This window comes from Babylonia areolata, chromosome 18, assembly GCF_041734735.1.
Source record: "Babylonia areolata isolate BAREFJ2019XMU chromosome 18, ASM4173473v1, whole genome shotgun sequence".
Taxonomy (NCBI): Eukaryota; Metazoa; Mollusca; class Gastropoda; order Neogastropoda; family Buccinidae; genus Babylonia; species Babylonia areolata.
The window spans coordinates 52,625,565-52,649,053 of NC_134893.1; the positions used below are offsets into that span (position 1 = coordinate 52,625,565).

The 23,489-nt window shown below is 38.6% G+C and overlaps 1 protein-coding gene across 2 annotated transcripts; it reads right to left on the reverse strand.

The window, feature by feature from the left end:
- Positions 1–294: 294 nt before the first annotated feature.
- LOC143292886 (heterogeneous nuclear ribonucleoprotein D-like-A) lies at positions 295–18,650 on the reverse strand. 2 transcript variants are annotated; one of them, XM_076603551.1, is made up of 10 exons: positions 18,398–18,650; positions 14,845–14,885; positions 12,850–12,977; positions 12,440–12,592; positions 11,310–11,441; positions 8,546–8,663; positions 7,857–8,084; positions 4,884–4,922; positions 956–1,027; positions 295–436 (listed from the first exon to the last, which is right to left on the reverse strand). In XM_076603551.1, exons 1-9 carry the CDS (start codon positions 18,565–18,567, stop codon positions 960–962), a joined length of 1,077 nt encoding a protein of 358 aa, XP_076459666.1. In that variant the 5' UTR covers positions 18,568–18,650; the 3' UTR covers positions 295–436; positions 956–959. The 2 variants fall into 2 exon arrangements, with proteins under 2 accessions (XP_076459666.1, XP_076459667.1); XM_076603552.1 differs by lacking the exon at positions 4,884–4,922.
- Between the last annotated feature and the right edge of the window lie 4,839 nt (positions 18,651–23,489).

Here is a 23,489-nt window from a genome sequence, read left to right on the forward strand (position 1 = left end):
AGGATAATGTACACAGCAATTTATAAATAAAAAATGGATAGTTCAGTGAGTTTTCTGAAATCAGTGAACAGATGTGTATCTATCCGAAAAGCTCTAACTAGTCTGAGCACTGGTGAATTAATTTTGTTAACATGTAGGCACTGAAATGGTCAATATTATCATCCACTGTTTAACATTATATTCCATCTGGACACATGCACACAAGATAAAAACAAAAAAGAATAAATACAAACAACAAACATTTTTTTTCACACACATTTTATTAAAAGAAAACTAAAACTTACACATTACTGTGTACACCATGGGATATTTTCCAATCAATAGTCTTGCTCAATAGTTTATTCAAGTTCTTTTCACAATTGACTCCACATGATGTTTTCTGATGGAAATCATGGACGAATACCCCAAAGCATGCACAGGCTGGGAAGCGCGGGGTCTGAAACAAAATGTTTGAAGATAATTTTTACACAGGATACATACTAATCTGTCATTTTACTTTCAAGAAATAAATAATTTCTGTTCATTTCTTTGACCAATTTACATCTCATGTCTCTGCTACACTGCTAAGCCCAATGTGCCACACTTGTTTACATGCATGCGCGTGTGTGACTTGTTAACATGAAAATTGATTCTCTCAGCTCATATAAAATTTTGGCACAAGTCCTGGCTGTGATTCATGTCTGTGAAGGAAGTAAACATATCTGAGCAAATAACATCTACCAACTGGTTTAGAAAAAAATAACGAAAAGACCTTAACATATACAAAAATCAAATTATAAAAGAAAAAATGTTTACCAGAAAGGTATTTGTTATTCATCCCCAGGCTAACATAACATACATATTAAAGAGAAATTAACTGATAGACAAGCAACAAACAATACATGGAAAAATCTGCGATTATTTAACACAACTGAAACAACACACTTGAGTATCTCAGCAGCAGCGTTATACTTACAGGTTCAGCGGTTGTACGGATGGTATCCTCCAGAGTGTCCCCCTCTCTTCTGTGTTTTGCCGTAGCTACCACCTGCAACACAGCACACATAAGTAGTCCTGATTATACCATAAAAAAATGCAGTGTAAGTGGTAAACCAAATTCTAAGCATGTAAGATGAATGAATTTTCTGGAACAGGACATATCTGTTTTAAGTTTTCATTATCAAAACTAGCTTATTCCTTGCAAACACAAAACTCGGTTACTTTTCAACACAAAAAATGCCAAGTTTCAAAGAGAGAGAGAGAGAGAGAGAGAGAGAGAGAGAGAGAAAGAGCAGAATCTAGCAAGTGAAAATATAATATAAAATATAATTTACATATAACAAGCACACAAAACATTCCGACTTCCGCCATCAGTTTCTAAACCTGCACACACAGCCCCCCCCCCCTATACCTTGTGTGGAAATATGTGCGGTACTTATCATGACAACAAAATACTGAGTATGCACATGACACTCGGAAAATAATTACTGCACATGATAGATACTTTGATAGTAAGTATGCGCATGTTACTCTGAAGTTGTCAAAGAAATATCTGAATAAAGAACATATGTATGCATGGGACACCAATCAAGCAGTGGAGAGGTTAATACAGCAGCCAGAAGCCTCATCGACACACCAACCAGAAAAGGATTATGGTTTACATGATCCTTCATTCCGGCTCCGGACTTTAACAACATCAACTCTTCAGGTTTAATTCAAAACAGAAGGTACAAACGTCATAACTGCATAAAACGATCCTTCATACTTAAACATAACCCAAGAACACAGGTTACATCTGTTTTCTAAAAGAGTGCTCTCAGATATTTGGGTTTTGATGAGGAACATGTATCATAAATGCTCAACACAAGGATCTCTGACAAGACATTTACAACACTGAAGTATGAAGCTTCAAGCAGACAATCACAAAGTCATAGCTTAAGGATGAGCAACTTCACAAAGTTTTCAGATAAACATGATAAAAGACTTTCACAGAACTCTGTGACATATGTGTGACAATATTATATTGTATTGTGCTGTTTTTTTCTTTTGTCACAATTTTTTGGGGTATGAAATTTGGGCGGCTACTCCCCATGGAAACCAAATCACTACAATGAGAGCACCACCTTTTTTTTTTCTTTTTAAATTCTAATAGTGTGTTTTGTTTCATATCCAAGCAAATTTTTCTTCAGAATTGTTCCAGGGACAACCCATTTATTGCCATGGGTTCTTTTATGTGCACAAAGTACAAGCTACACACAGGCATCACTTTATCGTCTCATTCAAATGACTAGCGCCCAGACCACCACTCAAAGTCTAGTAAAGTAGGAATAAATGCTGGTGAGTGTGGGGATGGAACCAGTGCGCTCTAATGTTCTTGCTTCTTTGGTGGAAGGCGAACACTCCACTCATCATTTATCAAGAGAAAGAAAAACCCCAGTTCTGAATAAAAACAACTAAAAATGTGCTCTGGTAGTGGGAAGCAAATTATGAAATAAGGTATAAACAGGAACTTTCTCCCCCACCCCCCCATTTTCTTTTTATCAATATATATATATATATATATATATATATATATATATATATATATATATATATATATATATATATATATATATATATATATAAATCTATTTTCTGTACAGACTTGATTACAATTTGGGTTTCAGAAACATGCTTAAGGATGAATAAGCATGCAACAGAGTGTGCATGTGTTCCTGAAATTGAGAGGAAAGGATTTAACACACACACAATAAAAAAAAAGGTTGAGAGGAAGAGGACTTGAATGGGGAACAGGAGACATTGATCCATTCATTCGGACAGACTCAAAAAGAGAATGTGTCTTAACAATATTTTCCATTAAAAAACAAACCAAAAAACTTAGTACCTCCTTGCAAGTTATGTTATTCCCCAAATACCATGCATATTCAAGAACCAGTTAGAACTACTACTGTCAGCACCAATGTGGAAACTTTAAAGGTATATATTTTCTGGAATATTGTTAAGTGTAAATCAACATCCTAATTTTTGCTTCCAGTATGATTTATCCCCTCTCTGCAACAACCATTTTTGCAGTGCATCACTGAGGTAATGTTCAATTATCTAGGTCTGTTTACTTCTGTTGGATGTAAACCTGTGTAAGGTTTTTAGTTTTAATTACAGGAACCATGAATTTGTCTGCCAAGTACCAAGGGGCTGTCGTCTGGTCCAAAAACTCATGTCCCCATGGTCAGTGAGGTCATCACACTACTATGGATTTGAAGAATGTCACAAGCAGAATCTGTCAATTTTGTAACACTGACTTTTGGTCTCATGTCTTTATCAGCAGTGCCAGACTCATAGAACAGTGCATCGCTAACACTGACTTTTGGTCTCATGTCTTTATCAGCAGTACCAGACTCATAGAACAGTGCATCGCACAAAGACAAAACTGAAATGAGAGAAACTGACAGACACCGCAAAAGCATTTTTAACCTTAAATTTCATGCTGCAGCAAAATTAGGAGATAGTTTACTATCCTGACATTCTGCGTCCAGGTTTGAATTTGCTGGAGCAAATCCTGGGACAGCACTGGAAGCAACTTATATATTAAGAATGTGGTATAACATGAAGCAGCAGTACAGGTTTGAAGTCACAAGACAAAATGTACCCCTGATTTCTTGTTTTGCTAATGTATTATTCAAAACTTAGCATAATTCAGTTTCGTAATCAGTGTCACGGACTCCACATATGAGATGCCCAATATCAATGGATACAGGTTGGTTTACTGACTAGATGAAGTGGACACTTAGGAAACTCAAACCAGCTCAAATACAACCACAATGGTGAAATCTTTAACTAAATGATGGTCACAGCATCTAACTGAATTGCCATGGATCTTGAGTGACACAATACACAATAGCCAACATGGCCAATGCCAATGCTAACTATAACCTCTTCACATCAAATACTGGTAATCTGATGTAATGTGTGTAATGCATGCCACTATTTTTCTCTCTTTATCACAACAGATTTCTCTGTGTGAAATTCGGGCTGCTCTCCCCAGGGACAGCGCGTCGCTACACTACAGCACCACCATTTTTTTGGGGGGTAATTCTTCCTGCGTGTAATTTTATTTGCGTTTCCTATCGAATTGGATTTTTCTACAGAATTTTGCCAGGGACAACCCTTTTGTTGCCGTGGGTTCTTTTATGTGCGCTAAGTGTATGCTGCACATGGGACCTTGGTTTATTGTTGCATCCAAATGACTAGCGTCCAGACCACAACTCAAGACTGGTGGAGGGGGAGAAAATCTGCTGAGCTGTGAATCGAACCAGCATGCTCACTCTCTCTCGCTTCTTAGGCGGACGTGTTACCTCTAGGCCATCACTCCACTTCAATAGATACTTTGTGTGTGTGTGTGTGTGTGTGTGTGCACGCGCGCGCATACATGAACAGTTTCTGTACCGTCAGTAAACTCAGTATTTCTGCATGGTGACAACCCCACCACAAACACCAAAAAATCCAAACACTTTGTAATGGATTGTTAACTTTGTTAAACTTTCTGAGAAGGGCAGGGATAAAACCATGACATGAGAATGTACCAACAGTTGTAACCCTTGCATGAAAAACAAAATAAACGGCGGTGGGAAGGGGCTACAAATTTGGCCATTGTACACAGCAAACTTAAGCACAACGGAAACAACAAAATCAAGCACACTGAAAAACAAGACGAACTCAAACTTATGAATAAAAAAAATAAAAAATAAAAATAAAACAAAGGAGAAAAAAGAAAGAAAAACCAACAACAAAAACACTGTAGCAAATGGCAATTAGTGATGAATAAACTGTAACCAGTTAAGACATGCAGCCAACAGCAAAATGGACAGGCAACTGGTCTGACTTTACTTTGGTGATATAGGACTCACCTTGGTCCTGGCCATAGCCCCAGCTGCCGTAACCATAACCTTAAAAATTACAGAAAACTACATTACACTTGGCAACTAACCCTTTGTTAGAATTCTTTTCCTAAACCTTATCTTTATTATCACTGCTGTCTCTTCATCCATGCCGGTGAGTGGTGTTCTTCCACTGTCCTTCATCCTAAATTCCCCATACACAACCACACCATGGATCTTCTGCTGCAGTCCCAGTGTTGCATCCAACAGGGATGCCAGATTGCCATATGACACAGGAGGCCCTGAAGTGCTGTCCAGTCATTTTGGTAATGTTCAGTATTGCCTATTCTGATTTACCACATGTGGGGCACCACCTACTATGCTTCCTACCAACAATAATTGCGAAGTTGCGGTGCTGTCTCATTACCCTCATTACCTTAATCAGGTTAAATGTTTTGAAGATAAAAAGGTTTGATTTTATCTCAGTTTGACAACTGTGGTAAATCTGATGTACAATGACTTGCCTTGTGTTGCAACAGCAGGCTGTAATGTTATGTCAGAGGCATGTAACAAGGATGAGAATTTTACCCACAGACTCACTGGATCTTTCAATCTCAAGCAGTGCATAAGCCATGATTCACGTGAAATAAGAGAAGGAACTGAGCACGTGATAATTTAAAAAAGATACCAAATACAGAGCAATGTCTTCTTACTTTGCCATGACTGCAGATACACTGTAACTTCTGCCCTATCAAGTGATGCCAACCTCTGTCAAGTGTTTGAAGGAACAATTAGGAAATTTTGGTAGGAACATTTTGAATTTGGTAGTAACACTCGGACTCCGAGCCACATCAGCAAATGTACATTTCATCTACAAGGCATACAAACACTTGAGCCGCTTGTTCCTTCCTTGTATTCCACAGTTTAATCCACCTGGCACAGACACTGTTTGACCGAGACGCTACTTGATTTTGCCACGTTCTCTCATGTCTGGGCAAATGATTTAGCTGATTGGTCCACTCAATGTAAACACACAAGCGATTAGTGGAACATCATCAAGTAAGACCTAGGTTAGTAGTGACTGCTCTGGCCTCGTGACTGATAGGTCTAGAATGTCTTTGTAATGTTATAACAGGAAAGCATATTACCACGCTATGTAGTGGAAAATGAACTTAAAACAATTTTGATATTAGCATAACACGGAAGAAACTGCGATCGGGTGCAACAAAATACGGTGAAATTATAACAGCTGGCATCTCTACCTATCAGATTTTTAATACAATAAAAAGTGTAACTTATGCTTGTTCCCACAACAGGGTTCTGCACACTTTATCTTTACATGGAAGCCCAGCATCAAATTGCTGCTATTACCTGAATGGATCCATTCCCACAGTGGTGCTGCTTATAACTTAAGCTTTTTGCTTTAAAAACATACAAAGAAAGTGTCTCCACAATCAATAGTCTGGACAGAAAATCTGTAAATTCATAAAAATAAAACAGTTGTTTTGCTCCTTAACCAGTTTCAATCTCCCTCCCACCCACCACCGCTCATCAATGGTACCCTCAAAGTGGCCAACATCAGATGAGAAATCTGTTCTGATAAAAAAAGAGAGTCTATATATATATATATAGACAGACATATATGTATAAACAAACATACAGAGTAGCAACAAAGGATTTTGCAAGAGTGGAGGCAAAAAAATAAAATAAAAAGGGAACCTTTCTAATTTTTGGGGGGGTTTAGTTGTAGCTGCATTCTTTTCTAGTGGAAACATACTTGGCATGGAAAATTTCTTGTGGTTTTCTAGAATTCACATTAAAATGTTATCAGGTGTATGCATGTGGGTCCATTAATTTCTGATACACAACCATTGTTGCCTGTTATTCAGACTTTATGTTGTCTTTCTTTTCTCTATACAAACTGCTGGAAATTGATAACCCTGTAATATAACCAAATTGTCCATAACACACCAAAATCAAAAGAACCACAATACTGGTTAAAAACAAAAAGTTTGGCCAGCTCAGCTCAACTAAAATCTGTGACATTTCAGACTGACGGAGTTGTCTAACCTTTGACAATAACGACAAAAAAACTAAACAAAAAAATCTGATGAATGCATCATATCTCAAGGTACTATTATGCCACTCAGCAATTTGCTTGCTGCTGATACTGTCAGAAAATGTAGAATGTTTTAAACTCTTGCATTAGACTACACGCTTCCTTATCAGTTGATGCTGTGGTTCAGGTTCCAAATTTTGTAAACTGCAATTAGGAGTCTACTGTATATGCTCAATGACAGGACAAACACACCAATACAGCCTGAAGCAAATATGCATACAATAAAACAAAACAAAAATGGAACAGATGAATCAAATGATGCCAATTATCTGGCAAAACCATTACGCCCACTGTACTCTTCAACAATAACAAGTAAATCAAGAGTGGTAAGCAGGTAAGTAATACAAATATAAAAAAGGGTAACCAGGCTTCCAGAACTATACCAAGAGTGTCCAAGTGAATCCTCCACAGGGAAAAATGCTGGCAAATGATCACTTTAATACACAGGGAGGGAGGGATGAGAGTATGGCTCTGTGAAAAACGTCCTTTCCTGACCACTGGATTGCTCTAGCAGACCAAATCTCAACAGAAACAATGATGAAGGTGGTGGGGGGAATTAATTTCAAGATTTTTACCATGATTTACAGTGTGTGAAACAGCAGAATCTACTCAAAATGTCAAAAGCAGTTACAGAACCTTTCTAACACATGCAACTTCCCTTATCAGGTGATACCTTTCTTGATGCAATTATATTACTGCATTTTCATATAAAGGCCTTGTGAACAGTGTTAAGAAAGCTAGTAACATGAAAAAGAGGAGAAAAAATCTTGTTAGTAGCTGAGAATACATTGGTTTTAACCAGATGTCATCAAAATTTACCAGTATAGTTCATCCACCACAGCATGTCTAAAAGTTGAGCTGAAGCGCAATTTAAGATCACTTACCATCATTGCCGTATCCACCGTAGCCGTAGCCTTGATCGTATCCTCCCCATCCACCCTGACCGTACCCTCCACCATAGTAGTCATTGTGCCAGCCGCCATAACCACCGTAGTTCCCATAGTTGTTGTAGCCACCTTGTCCATAGCCACCATAGCTTCCTCCTCCATAGCCACCACCACCCTGGTTCCAACCACTACCTTGGTTCCAGCCACCACCCTGGTTCCAGCCGCCTGACAAAGTTTCAAAACCGATGCTTCCACTTTATCAACCACTCATCAATGTATGGGTGCATGAGATCAAGATCCAGAAAAACGTTTAGCATTCAAGGCTACTGGATCCATACCAACTTTGTCATGTTGTGGGCAGTCACAGCTAAATGAATGGGATTACACGATTTCAACAAAAATCTGGATGACTGATTATGTTCCTAAACTGCACAGACAGTACTGTACACAAAAAGTGTGCTTTGTCTTAAAAACCACAATGTAACTAAACTGGATACAATTCAAGTGCAAACTCAAACATCCAACAGTCATGATACAGACATTTCTACTACATTTCTGGATGTACCAGCATCCCAGGATAAAATTTTTGACTTTTATCATAACTGATGTGACAGCTAAATGCATGGAAAACAGGTAAATAAGCAACAAAAAATATAAACTAAAAAAAAACACACAAAAAAACAAACCTCGTCCACCGCGACCTCCCCGAAAGCCAAATCCTGGGCCACCACCCCATCCGCGGCCACGGCCTCCCCTGCCAGGGCCAGTTTGTGAAGCGTTTGGTGTAGCTTTCTTCACGTCCACCTGACACACAATACAGTGTGAGCCACAAAAATCATTTTCAACAAACAGCCAGTCAAACATGGGTTTCACCAGGTCTCTTTCATTTTCTTTTCAGTTTTCTCTTGCCTTCCACAAAGCATTACATTTGTGTCTGGACACCTTTAACGCTTTGCATTTCAGCAGGATCTGGTTCTCACGGGAAAATCCCTTTAAAGTTGCATTGCTGCCAATCATCAAACCTGTTAGGCTGCAGAAATGTCAGAAACATCATTACAGTTACACAAAGAACACCACATTACAACGAAGAAATCATTTTCAAAATGTACACAAGATTACAAAATTAAGAGGAAAATAAAAAATAAAGTATTTTGATCATTTGAAACATAATGAAATTAGATGATTTTGTAATGTGGCTATGATTATCAACGTCACTAACTGCCACAAGCTGAGGAACCTCACGGGTCATTCACCTCAAAAGGGCGGTTTTTGGCGTCTTTGTCCCACCATTTGCGTCCCCTGCAGGAAAGTGGAACAAAACCACGGTCATTCATCACCGATAAGCCCAGAACCATTATCTCAGTATGACTATGGTAATGTTCCTCAACCAACCTACAGAGGTTTCAGAGCCTGGGAGTGATGAAAATCTGTTCAAAACGTGAGTGAAAACTTATTTATTACGATTTTTATATCTCCCTTCAAAGAAAAATCAAATACGAAAAAATGTGACAGGTGGATGGGAGGACAGTCATATATTTCAATTGTTTTCTAAACTTTATTATCTTTAACTCACTCCAGTATTTTTTTGATCTTTTGTTCTGCTTTTTAAAGTATTAAAAAAAAACAAAAAAAACCCAAAATACAGAGATATAGAAATTGCATTCAACTGGCTTTTAACTTGTTTGAAGAGGAAGCAGACAAAATAAGGAATGCAAAGCTTAACAGCTCTCATATGTGTCCTACCAAATTCACCATTCAAAAATAAGGATGATCGTTTTAGAAAACACTTATGATTTATAGAGTGCTGCAGTCATTTCCATTTTAATGGGATTCATTTCATCAACACTTGCATAGAAAAATCTTTCATACATAGCGAGAGATTTTACATCTGTACGCACAAGAAAGAAATGCTACCTTACAGAGTAACTTTTGGCCGCCATCATTAATGCTCAAATTGCAACCGACAAGAACTTGATCCTACAACTGTTTAAGAAAAATTGAGAATGCAGAAAGCAACAGGCATTAATGTAACTTGTTCCAAGAAAAAACATTTTGTACTGTTTGAAAACTTCCATAATACTTGAAATCATAGAATTTCACTGATGTGTAACATGAAATGATGATGGCAAGATAGATTTTTATTGATAAACCCTGCCTTTTTCGATGTCTCCATCTATCACAGATACTGAGAAATACTGTTATATACTAACTTTACCATGAGCACACACGCAGTATCTCACAGAGACAAACGAAACAAAGTAAATGCACAGACTCACTGCACACAAGAGTCAAAATCACATAACAGGGCCTTCAAAATATGCATGCCTCTTCCCTTTCGAAAGCAAACTTTTCATGCTCCAGCTTCATGTGAAAATATACGCCTGAAAAACATCTAAAACAGATTCATTTAAACAGCAATTCTGCATTTCAAGCAATATCTGACATCCATCCCAAATGTATATAAAAGATTTCAATTTAAAATGTAAACATATTACAGAGAGCTGGTGTGATGCTAAAATAGTAATCACTAATGACAAGATACGTTTTTCTCAAGAAGACTAACCAAACTCACTAGACACACAAAGGGGACAGAAATTGTGTTCAGAAATTGCTAACCCCACTAATCTATATTCACTGCTGTTTGCATAAATAATGTTGAACAAAAAGGCTTACTGCAGGAACCTGTCAGCAACAGATGTGTTAGTGGTATAGTAACTGATGGGACGCAGGGGACTTGGGAATTTTATTTTTATCATTTCATTTAATGCAGTCAGGTTTAGGTGGTTTCTACTGTACTGGAATAATGACCGGAAAATAGTTAATGTTGTGGAGCAAACCAAATACAAACACCAGCCTTTTAAGACACAAAAGCGCCTCACCTGAAAAAAAATTCTATACCACAAGTCTGGTTCACTTGAAGAGGTAGATTAACTCAAAACTGCAATATATGTGCAAGAAAACAATATTTCTCCTAAATAGGAATACCTGTCTCAACAATCTGCTACGGTTATTTGTCATAAACACATGTTTGCAAGTGACCAAAATGTGGACAATACTTGTCTTTTTAAATAACACAAAAGTAACATGTCATGATCATGATTCAATGTAACTGGATCAGGAGACAGTAACACAGTCTAATGTTTAACCACCAATCTCGCAACAATCAAACTTCTACAAATAAGCATTCTGGAACATCTGGACACAAATGCAGCCCTGCAAATAAAAGCACTGAGGAAAAAAAAAACCAATCAGATGAATACAGGTTACAACAAATATACATACCTGAACCACCTTTTGTTCCCCCCCCCCCCCTGGCCCCCCATAAAATGCATCTGTCAGACTCCTCCATTTCTACAGTTACATTTTCCAGTGTTTCAATGTCATTTAAAATAGCTAAAATTTATGAGAAGATTTACACAGTACAGTTCTGACTTGTTTCCAACTTCTCACCTCTTGGCCACCAAGCTTGTGGGTGGCTTGTTCCAGAACCTTCTTCACAGCTTTGTCACTCTCAAACTCAACAAAACAAAAGGCTCTTCTTTGGTCCTTGACCTTGTCAAAAGGGAAGTCAACTTTAGCCACCTGCACACACAGATTTGAGAAAAAATCAAATTTGAATGCCATAGCAGCACAATCACTTCCTATAAATTCTTAGTAATTCTACTGTTTACCCATAACTGAAACATATGGTAATGCCTTCATGACTGACATCCAATCCCTGCTAAGTAAAATAAAACCCAAACCACTGGAAAGAGATGGGAAAAGGCAACTGCGAAAAATACTGAAAGATGGGCTGGCGTCCAGGGGACACCTATAGGCCCTGTTGGGATGCAGAAGCAACGGCCTGCGGGTGGTCCCGGGGGACCAAGGCCACCGGAAGAATACAACAATTTACTTTTTTTTTAGAGGCAAAATCTGGCCTCTCCTTCCTTGCATGTTTTCAGAGTTGTTTTTTTTTCTCTAAACAAGACTATACCCTAAAGTATACCCTAAAAATCTCAACCGATACACACTATTCTCGAGTATGACCTGTAGGCCCCTAGAAAACACACATTACAGTAACAATACTGGGGAGAGAGGTGTTACCAGTATTTACATGTATCAATCCATTTAGTTTTGCTCACCAACTGAAACATGTTTGTAAAACCCAAATAATGTGTGCTACAAATTAACAGACAGATCTATCAAAAGTACTGAACTTATCAACTTTCTCACTTCAACATTTTCTTTATTTAGTAAGCAACAATATAACTGTTATTAGACAATAAATAAAAACTGCAATCTCAAAAATGTGAAAAAAAGAAAGAAATTAAAAAAAAAAAAGTAATTAAAAAAAATGCTTTCTGTGCTAGACAGCCTTCCACCACATCTGATCTACTTTTCACTAATATCCGAAACAACTTGTTTATGGTTTGATCTATAAAACTCAACAAATTCTCATGTTTCCCATAACTATCAGACTTTTTTTCTCCCCAACACAAGTGAGTCAAAAAAGAATGGAGATGTATTTGGAGATGTATTTAATTCTTAAAATGAATCATTATTTTATTATTATTTTTTTTAAAATGAAGACAACCCACCGTTCCAAATTTGCCAAAGTATGTTTTGACATCATCTTCTGGAACCCCAGGGTCCAATCTTCCAACAAAAATCTTTTTGATTCCTTCCCTGGGATTCGCAGGCTTTGGATCAATGGTTCTCCCATGAAGCTTATGTTCTTTGGTGTCCAACACCTGCAAGAAAAATAGCAAAAATGTAATCAAATGAAAAAGACCAAAGAGATGTGACATGGAGTATGTGTACAACTTCTCTGATCATGCACGTAATCAAATTACGTAAGTTCTGTGCTATTTCCAATTTCACTAAAATGTATGTGCATGACAAAAGATTCTTCAGTAATCACAGCCTTACGTATCAGTTCAGTGTGTCTTATATACTTACAAAATCAGTCACAGGACACCAAAAAGACATTTTAAGTGACACACCTTACCTTCTTCACAGTATCTACATTCTTGAAAACCACGAATCCAAATCCTCTGGACTGCTTTGTTTCCAAATCTGTTTTCAGGGTGCAGCTGGTCACTTCTCCGTACTTCTCAAAATATTCTCTCAGGTCCTCTGTTACACACACACACACACACACACGATATTGAAATAACCTTTGCTGACTTTTAAATTTAAGCAGGGTGATTCTTAAACTAGAATTTTCACCAGATTTCTTCTTAACAATAGGTACTGGTCTGAATAATTTAATGAATAATAATTAAAAAAAAATTGATCATTTTCAGTGAAGCAAAATCAGGAGTGCAGGTGAGCTTTAAGAAAGCAGATTAATTCAGCAGAAACTGTTCTGAGAACAGATAATTCAGAACAACTTAAATCACATCTCATGATCTGGCACTCATATTTTACCACTGGTTAACTGAACAGAATATGTTGAGAACACCAAAATTATATCTCAGCCCACTGTCAGGTATGAATCTGTGAAGGTGGCTATGGTCTTTAGAGGTATGGAATAAGTATGTGTGCATGTGACGACCAGTGAAGACTAGCAATTCAAAATATACATTTGACTGGAACCAAGAGGGTAATAAATGCTTCCATTTAGAGTTTAAATTTAAAGACAAAAGTGTGAAAGATTCAGTCTGGGAAGAGTTCCATCCAAAAACTTGTTTCTCTCATTCTCTCTCGCCTTGACTACTGTAACTCCCTATCGTCTGGTTTGCCTGCTTCATCCATTCAGTCTCTTCAGTGCATACAAAACTCTGCTACCCGACTCATCCTCAGAAAGAAAAGATCTGAGCATATCACTTCTATTTTGCAACATCTCCATTGGCTCCCAGTCTCACACAGAATAAAGTATAAAATCAGCACTCATGTTATAAATGTATTCACAAATCTGCCCCTTCCTATCTTTGTGGCTGCCTTCAACTTTACACTCCATCTCGCTCTCTACGATCAGCTTCAGATCCACTCTGTTTACGCAAACCCCGATTCAAACACTCCACTATTGGACGTCGTTCTGTCTGTCTCTGGACCTTGTATTTGGAATGAATTTCCTTTTTCGCTTCATCAGGTCGCGGAGCACTCAGCTCTTTCAAGTCTGGCCTTAAAACCCACCTCTTCACAAAATAGCCTCCCTCCTCTACCTCTTCTTTGTCTTCAGTTTTAGAGTTATGCATGAGTGTGAATGACTGGTGTAGCGCTCAGATTTGTCTCTGCACAAGATTCAGCGCTATATAAATACTATCATTATATTACTAGTTCAGCTTGCTCTTTTTTCCCCTTCTTCAGGAATGCTGAACCCACTTTGACAAAAGACCACCTGGTTTTGGGGGAGGAGTGGGTGTGTAGACTCGGTGGTACGGTTGGGGGTTGGACCAACATATCTAAAAATATTTTGCTTTCTTTACATCCAGATTCATTCCTTTTCTGTGTTTAGTAGTCATTCACTGTGTTAAGACTCTGATGCAAAGATCAAATGTATGATCTCATGAATGACAACTTAAGTTGTCATTCATGAGATCATACATTTGATCTTTGTAGCAGAATTTTTTTCACTGTAACTGGCACACAAAAACTAAAGCAAAGCAACTTGCAAGTCTAAACCAGGCAGTCACAGGAAAATTTGTCACACACTTTTATGCAGTTGTTAAAATGAGGCCAGATGGGTGAACTGATCCTTTGAGATACCAAATGGCTGAATCAACCCCGTACATGCCCTTTGAGTCTTAAAATGTACCCATTAAAGAACTTTACAGGTCCTTCCATTGTTCCCCCTCCTCTGCCTTCCATTACATCATCCCCCATGCCTCCGCTTCTTGAAGATAGTAGAAGTCAACGGAATTTCCAATGTTTTGTGCCAAGTTCAGTGCAATATGACAAAAATCTTGAATGTTTGCAGTCATAAAATAAGTAATAAACTGTGAAGCATGCAAAACATCTCTTCTATCAGTCAGTCTAATATAATTATAATTGCACTCACTTGCTGTTGTTTCCCAGCTCAATCCACCGACAAATATTTTTCTGAAAGACAAAGATATTTCAAACTGTATAATTAGATACTTTCACAAGTATCAAATGAAAACATAATATTAAATTATCACACAAAGCTGCTGACACAGCAAATAGCTGACACAGACTTTAAAACTTTAAAGTTAACATTCTGATGCACTAGTAGTTGCATCCAAACTCAACTGTGATGTCACAACCATTTCATAACTTCACATCCAACCAAATTTCCATGGTATTAATGTATGTTTCACTTAATTATTCTACTATCTGTATGACTTCCAAGCATAAACCAAAAAACATTTACAAGAGTGCAAGTGATCAGGTGGTCAAAATTTGGAAAATGATTCTGCTGAAGCTCCCACTCAGGACAGTGCTTCACCAAATACCTTCTGTCAATCGAAAATTGTGCACTGGAGTGTGAACATTTCAAACAAATATGTGAATTATCTCATCTTGCCTGCTGAAAGTAGACTGGCTTAATTCCGAACTAGCCATGAACTAGCAAGGTACAAAGTAAAACGTTTTACTTCCTTTAATCTTCCAGGTCAACATGTGTGCAGACATGCTACTAGAATTAATGCCTTGATCCCCTTTGAATGTACACACACGCGGAAGATGAAATTCAGAAAGTTAGACTGCACAATCCATGTCACACAAGCATTCATGGGTTATGGAAACTGAACAAACCAAGTGTAGCTGCCTGACGGGTGGGTTGAAAACAGTCAAACATATACTATAACTAGTAGGTTCCGAGTGTAATAAAATACATGTGTATACTATTAAATACATTTCCCTACATATGAAATTATGATAAAATGTTGCATGATTTGATATTGGTTATGATGGATTGCTGAAAGTTGTCAACATGACTGACATTACAATAAAACTTAGCTGAACCCTTAATGAATGCTTCAGTCTAATATTGAGCAGAAAATGGAACATGACACAGAGGAGTAAGTCAACGTGGCAGTTGCATAAACTGAACCCTAAAGTTATGCATGGTATAAATTTCCTGCCTGGTTATCAATGACTGGCACATACTCTTTTGAAATAAATCCATCAATGCAAATATCATTTGCTCTGCAGTTCAACATCAAATCCGAACTTGAACTGAGCCGCAAAACAAAATGAGTTATATTTCTATAAAAGCAACACCGTTTGTGTATCACAGACTGTGGTGAAATACAGTGCCAAGACCGCTGGAGAGTTCCGTGGCCACCCTGAATCTTGCTATATGAGCATCTAACTTTTGCTTGAAATCGAGAGCAATGCCAAAGGTGACTAACATAGATAGAAGCAGCAAACATACACTGTCCTCCATTTCTGCAGCTGGTAATTTCCATTGCTACAACCAATGATGTGCTATTGTGCTTACAATTAAAGAAAAACAAAAAAAAGCAGCAATCTTGTTCTTAAAGTCTGCTGTTTCGCACGTTCTGCCTCTTTAGATAGACTTACTTTGGAGAGCCAATCCACTTCCAAGAGCACAAATCATGTGACGCCACTCTAAGTCATATAAGCATTGAACCCTCTTGAGGTCTATTAGCTTCTCGACAACCTCCTACATATAAACCATTTCACACAGCAAGGGTGATGGATGAAATATTTCTTTCACAAATGGACCACTGGAGAGTTCTGTGCTTACATAACTTATAAAGGCACGTTACAAAAACATGATCTGTGCTCTCGAACTTAACTGACTCTCCGAAATTTCGAGCAAAAAAAACTCGATCAACAAATGCAGAACCTCGAGTGAAACAGGTTTCTTTTTTTTTTTTCGAGCAAAAAAAACTCGATCAACAAATGCAGAACCTCGAGTGAAACAGGTTTCTTTTTTTCTCTCCAATCTTTGCCTTTTGTGTGTGTTCATGTATACGATGCCATTTCATTGACCAAAGTTTGGATGTAACAATGGAGGCTGAATAACTGGAGAAATAGGAGGGCAGCACGTTTGCTGCTTTTGTATGTCGATCGCCTTTGGCAATGCTTGAAACTTGAGTGAAAGATGTGCACGCAAAAGCCAAGATAACTCTCGAGCAGTCTATTCTGGGGGTGTGGGGTGGCCTCTTGGTAGTAATGTCCTATCTTAGCATCCTAAATCAATGAACCTTTTAGTTACATTTTAATGTTTTGTGGGACTAAAAATGGAAAAAGCAAGATGGTAACAGGCAAGTCGTTAGTTTATTTACTGAATCTGCATCAAAGTTGAATAAACGTACACAGTCAAAATCCACTGAAAATGGGTTACAACATCTATTAATAGCAATTTTTTTACTTTTTAGGCTGGCGCTAGGCACCAATCCTTGACTGATGTGCAGCAAGCAGCTCAACATCGATCCTGAATTTAGTGAATAATTAACTGATGTAACGTTCAATTCTAATTCAATGCAAGTCTACGCTTACTTCAATTTCAGCGTTTCAGAGAAATGCGGGGCTTTCTTGATTCTTTGAGTCTGCGTTCACTGCAGTCAGACATAACCTTTCACTAACTGACAGAACCAGTTCCCACACAAAAGTCCAACCAGGAATAAAACTTAATCCAAAGACTGGTCACCCCCAACACCTCTTCCTGACTCCGTATTCACTAAACCTCCCACTAAATATACCAATGAACTTTTTTTTTTTTTTTCAACTACCGACGACTTGCACCAAATGTAACCATTTAGGAGTACCGATGAAGTTCACTTACATTCTCGTTAGGATCTCCATGAAGCATGAAGTATATCGATCAAGGGCAGACGCCAGCTAAGAACATTGATTTTTAAAAAAAATTTTTTATTTAAATAAGTACAAAAACATGTCGAACTGTTACAGGTTCCTGAATTTAGGATGGTAAAGCAGGACTCTACCCCTGATGGGGATGCTTGGGCTAGAAATATGGGGTTGTTTTTCCTGACCCATTTATTTTATGGTGAACCGGTCAAATGACATGGTGTCCTGAACCAAACCAAAACTGTTCATGGACTAGTGGAGGCAGCTTTGCTGCTTGAAATTAGGAACTGGGGACAGATAATCTATCGTGTCTACGAATTAGAGTTTACTAGATGGGTTGCCTTAACCCTAAAATAGTAGTGTCCAACAATCATGACAAAATTCAACGACTGTCACCTAACTGCAAGTTGATTTTTTCACAACAAAGGGAAACAACTTACGTGAGATTTCCCCCCTCCTCCAGAAAAATAGACTTGCGCCGAGAAAAAATCAAACATACACGAAATCCGCGACTTTCGTGTTACTGGTCAATTCATTCTCCTCATGTATCACATATATCACAAAAATAAAATATCATTATCACTGCTGCTTCAGAATTAGAAAGGACTTTGGTGCCAATAATTTATGTCGGCAACACGTGGTCGCCATTTTGCTTGTGATCCTTCAAAACGCCGACGTCGATTTACACACCTATCTGCCTAACTATACGCCTTTTGGCAAATCGAAAAAGCAAACAAAAAATGCCGACATATGTACGTATTGGTAACAACACTCCAAAGGGACTGGACGAAATAACCGTCTAAAAGTATTACCTCTCATCTTCATTTTCGTCTTCCACTTGCTCACCACCGGTTTCCATTGCTTGGTCGCCCCCATCTTCAATCGTTTGCTGTTCTGTGGTTTCTTGTTCGAAATTTTCTCCATTTTGTCCATCAAGTCCTGAATAATCATCCTTATCGAACTGTTGCTGATCGTCCTCCATTTTCCCCTCTGTTTGTTCACAACTCTTTCTAGTTCAAGACACTGTGACTCTCTGCCACTTCGGCGGGAGGAAAAAGAAAAAGAGCGATGTTATCACGTGACTCTGCTTCGGTCAAGTAAAAAATAAAAATTTAAAAAATTTTTTAAAAATCAATTTGATATTTCACATAGCACTTTGAAACTTGACAAGTCGTCGAAAACTAAATTTCACTAATGTTTAGTTAATTCTAACGCGTTTCTTCTTTTCAAGAAAGCATAATTATTTCGTCAGAGGTACAATACGCATGCGCAACTCGGTTAACAGGGCAAAGCACGCTTTGGGTATGGATTCTCACTGGAATCAATAGTTCAGTTCTTGGGACGTTTATAAGCACTGCGGCTTTTTTTGGTTTTGTTTTGTTTTTGTTTTTTGTCACAGTCTAAACAAGAATATTGATTTGAGTTGCCAGTACACTTGCTCAGGAGTAATAGTTGTAAATATTTAATATTTTTTTCTTTATCATTCATCAGAAATGAATTTCAACTTGCTGATACTATTGCCATTTACCTGTTCTATGCGATTTTTAAAGGTGTTAACATTGTTAGCCATCTTAACATGTAGAGGTAGTGTATTCCAGTAAAGTGCAATTCTGTTGCTAAAACAATTTTTTTTCTTCGAATGTTAGTTGATGAATACTTAATAAATAGTTTGTCAGTGGCATTCCTTGTTGTATCCATGGAAAGTTTTTTAGGAAAAGGTCTCTTTGTCTAATTTAACAATAATATTGAGTATTTTTTAAGTTGAAGATCATAATTCGTGTTGTTGTAAGTGGGACTGTAATGACAATAACTGGAGCATCATGAGAGTAATGACTTATTTGTTCAGTTTGCCAAAAAAAATTGCAAATCTGAATGAAATACATAAAACGTGCAAGACATTAATGTATTAAAGATGAGTCAGAGTGGAAAAATACCAATCTGCAATCTCTGGCAAACAGAATGTTTTGGCACCACATATATCTGTGCCTGCTTTTTAAAACTCAGGCAAATGGCTACTAATGTGGATAATAATTGTTTTGTTTTTTAATTGGAACTATTGGGACTCTGAAGTGCTAAGAGAAAAATTATCTGATTAGGCGCTATGTAAATAAACTAACAATATTATTATTATTATTATTATCATCATCATAATTGTGTGAAAGCAAGAATGCTGAGTCAATGTAAGAGTCTGACATTTCTGCATCTTGTACACAAGGCCTAAATGGCTTAATGAACATTGCTGAAACGTGAAACAAAGAGTGTGAAAGGCAGTAATTTTGTGTTTGTAGGAATGGTGTATGACTGAACAAAAGTAATGTGATCTGAAGCGGAAGAAGTTCAAACATGCAATGGAGACTTATGCTCTAACCTGTAAACTCAATCTCATGTCAGTGAGGCGAAAGGCATTCACTGATGAGTGTACTTGTCTGATGCAGTCTAGGGGTTAAAAAAGAGAAAAATGTTGTGCTAATTCATTATGTGCCAATACAACAGTGGTAATATATAGTGTCATGTGAACAATTTATGTTGCCAAACCTTATTCCATTATTTCTCTACTTACTCAGTTGTGTTTTATAGTCGCTGCTCGGTGACTTGGAGCGGGAACACCACAGTCGCCACTCGGCGACTTGTAGGGAGAACGATGTTGGTGCCAGTCGGCGACTTGAACATTACAGTTAACAAACTTGCACAACTCTTCAAAAAATAACACCAGACTTAGCCAGCACTTCCTGCCACATGTACAAGAAACAGCCTTCTCATTGTTGAACCAACTCTCATGCGGTTTGGAGCGATTTTCAGTGGCTTTTATTAAAAAAAAAAAATTGAACGATGGCGAGTTCTTCAACCAGTTCAGATTGTAACTAGCAGTCTCGCTTTATACCATTCTATGTGGGGTAGCAAACTGTAAGTCTAATTGAAAGTCATTTTGCAGAGCATGATTTTGCTGCTGACGGTGACAGTAGAGAAGAGTTCGTGCCACATGGCAGCGAAAAAACAAGCACCCCACATTCCCATATGGCTGCTCTGCTGCACAGCTGGTTTTTAGCTGTGCTATTCAGCTGACAGCTGGCTAGCAGCTGTTAGCAGCTTGAACATAGCTGGTGATGAAAGATTAATTCACCAAGCCCTGCACCCAAGCATTGCTCTGGAAAAAAAAACCTCATTGGAATGGTTTTCATGTTCCTACCTATGCATAAACCACAAATGAAGGGAACCTACACAATTTCCAGAAGTGTAGGAAAAACAGTATATTTTCTACATTTTTTCTGCATCATTAAGGCATGGAAGCCTGCCAAAGATAAAAACTCCCCAGGGTTGAATTGGTTAACTCACTCCGGACGAATAGTTTTCTCCCTTGTTTTCCCCAGCAGAAAAACCCATTTGTTAGGGTTAGGGGAAAAAAATCACAAAAAATACAAAACACAAAGTAACTGAATGAAACTCCCTGTACTTGACCCACTGACCCCTCTCCTCATGTCATGTGTACACCCAACCCCCTTCCTCTCTTCACAGCCCTCAGAAGCTGAGTCACTGTCAGTACCTTCTTGTTGGTAGCTTTCTTCACTGCAGATACTTTATTCAACATCTATATCATCCTCATCAGTGTCGAAACCTTCAGTCTGTAGCATTTCAATCACTTCAGCAGCAGTAAAAAGCTGCTGTTGTAATCTAGTTTGCTCCAAAAATTTAAGCTTGTATCACCTGTGACGCCATTTTCAATACGTATGCAGATTAGCTTGTCATGTCAGATACCAAGGTCAACGGTTGGCCAGCGAGTGTGTAGTTATGGAACCTCATGAAGAAACTTTCCATTCGACCCTTGACACGTTCGCAATGCCTGGTATAGCTGCAATTTTTATGCTACCCCATGAGGAAAACATGGAAAAATTTTTAATTGTCGAAACCGCTATAGCATTCTGTCGTCCAGAACACTACCTTTCATCAGGAACGCTATAGCGTTCCATTGTCCGGAGTGAGTTAAAATGCGTCCATTATCTCGATTGTAAAATAAAAAAGAAATGAATATATATTTGGAAAAAAAAAATCTATATTGAACAATGCCAAAAACTTTAATTTTGACCGCATGACATGGAACCAAACTGAAAAGCAGAAAAGAAAAAGGTGCACCTTAGATCAAGAGTTTTCGCCTAAAGCGATACATCAAAGTCATCCATGTAGCAGGAAAAAAAATCAGATAACAGCAGATGCGCTGTCACGCACACCGGCTTCGCTAGTGGCCCAACAAAAATTGTCAACTTCATTGACGATACAGCAGCACATGCCCAACAGTGCATCCACATCTTCCCAGTATCAGCAGAAAAGTTGCATTGAATACCACTGTCACAAAAAGCTGACCCAGAAATCATTAAAGTGTGCAAATACTGCACCAATAGCTGGCCCCGTCTACTTACCTTACTCTCCACTCCTCCAGCAATACTGGACCAACAGACAGCACTTTACAGTAGTTGACAACATGCTACTCTTTGACGATTGCATCATCATTCCCTGTAACCTGAGAATGGACATCTTCAACCATCTCCATGAGGGACACAGGGCATCACTAAAACCCATGCCTTGGCCTCATCTTCAGTTTGGTGGTCTTCCATCTCCTCCCACATAGAAGAAATGGTCAGCAGATGCCACACCTGCGCAATACACAGGCCAGCTCAAAATGAGCCCAATATTTCCCTCCTCCTTCCCTGAACGCCCATGGTCCAGAGTCAGGATGGATCTCTTTGAACATGATGGCAAAATGTATATCACCATCATCGATTACTATTCTCCATGGATCGAGACTCGCCCCCAAGAAAAAAAACATCTAGCGCTCTCACCACTGCCAGGATCAAGAGCGTTTTAGCAGCCCATGGCATACCAGAAGTTATTTCCCACAACAGGCCACAGTTCACCAGCACAAAATTCAGGCATTTGCAGCAGATTACGGCTTTACCCACACCACAAACTCACCACGGTACCCCCAGAGCAACGGTGAAGCAGAGCGGGCAGTCCAAATGGTGAAACAGATGCTAAAAAAATCCAAAGCTCCCTTTATGCAGCCCTACTCCTTTATAGAGCCACCCTACTACAATGGTCTCTCCCCCAGCAACTCCTAATGGGAAGAAAACTAAAAACCAAACTTACCATCCCACCCTCCTCCCTCCGCCCATCAACTCCTGACCACTCCCTCATCCAGCAAAAAGAGAATGACATGAAATCAAAACAACAAACATCATGCTGCACAAGGGGCACCTTAGCTAAAAAAAAAACAGGTGAGATTGTGTGCATCAATGACAGGAACAAAACCGGACAGGTTGTAGCGGAACACCAAAACACACATTCCTTCATTGTGGAAAGCAGAGGGCACCATCCACTGTAACAGGTCACACATAGTGGCCATGCCTGATGAAGCCCCACCAACACTGCAGACAGCCACTACTGCTGGGAACGCCGCATCTTCAGGTTCTCTTTCGCCACCATCACCTCCTCAACAGATCCCCTCATCACCCAGACAGCAGCCACCCATACAGATGGCCACAGCCAGAGCTACACCCATGGCCCCAGAACTGGCCAACACACCAGGCCAACTCCACATGAAATCATGCAGACCAGTCAACAAACTGGTGAAACTGAATCTGTGAAAGTCTTCCCAGCAGATCTGAGAAAGACCCTTATGGGTTATCTTCATGGGAAAAACAAAGTGTAGGAAGTGGAAATGTGCTCCTGCACAAGTCTGAGAAAGGCCCTTGCAACTCACTGGTCTTGAGGAAAACATAAGTGAGGTTGAAAACTTCATCAGCACAGCAAACTTAACTCCCTCCATAATCATACCAATGTGTGGAACACAGTGCAACATTGACATATTCTTGTATATGTATGTGTCCGTGTATATTGTTTCTGAACACTTAC

What these genes read in the sequence shown, in the direction of transcription:
- LOC143292886 (XM_076603551.1), bottom strand. Translation starts at nt 18,567, where the DNA reads ATGGAGGACGATCAGCAACAGTTCGATAAGGATGATTATTCAGGACTT. An exon ending in ACAAGCTTGGTGGCCAAGAG is followed by an intron (nt 8,664 to 11,309) that starts GTGAGAAGTTGG and finishes ATTGTGTGTCAG; the next exon opens with GTGGACGTGAAGAAAGCTAC. An exon ending in CGGTGGATACGGCAATGATG is followed by an intron (nt 4,923 to 7,856) that starts GTAAGTGATCTT and finishes GTAATTTTTAAG; the next exon opens with GTTATGGTTACGGCAGCTGG.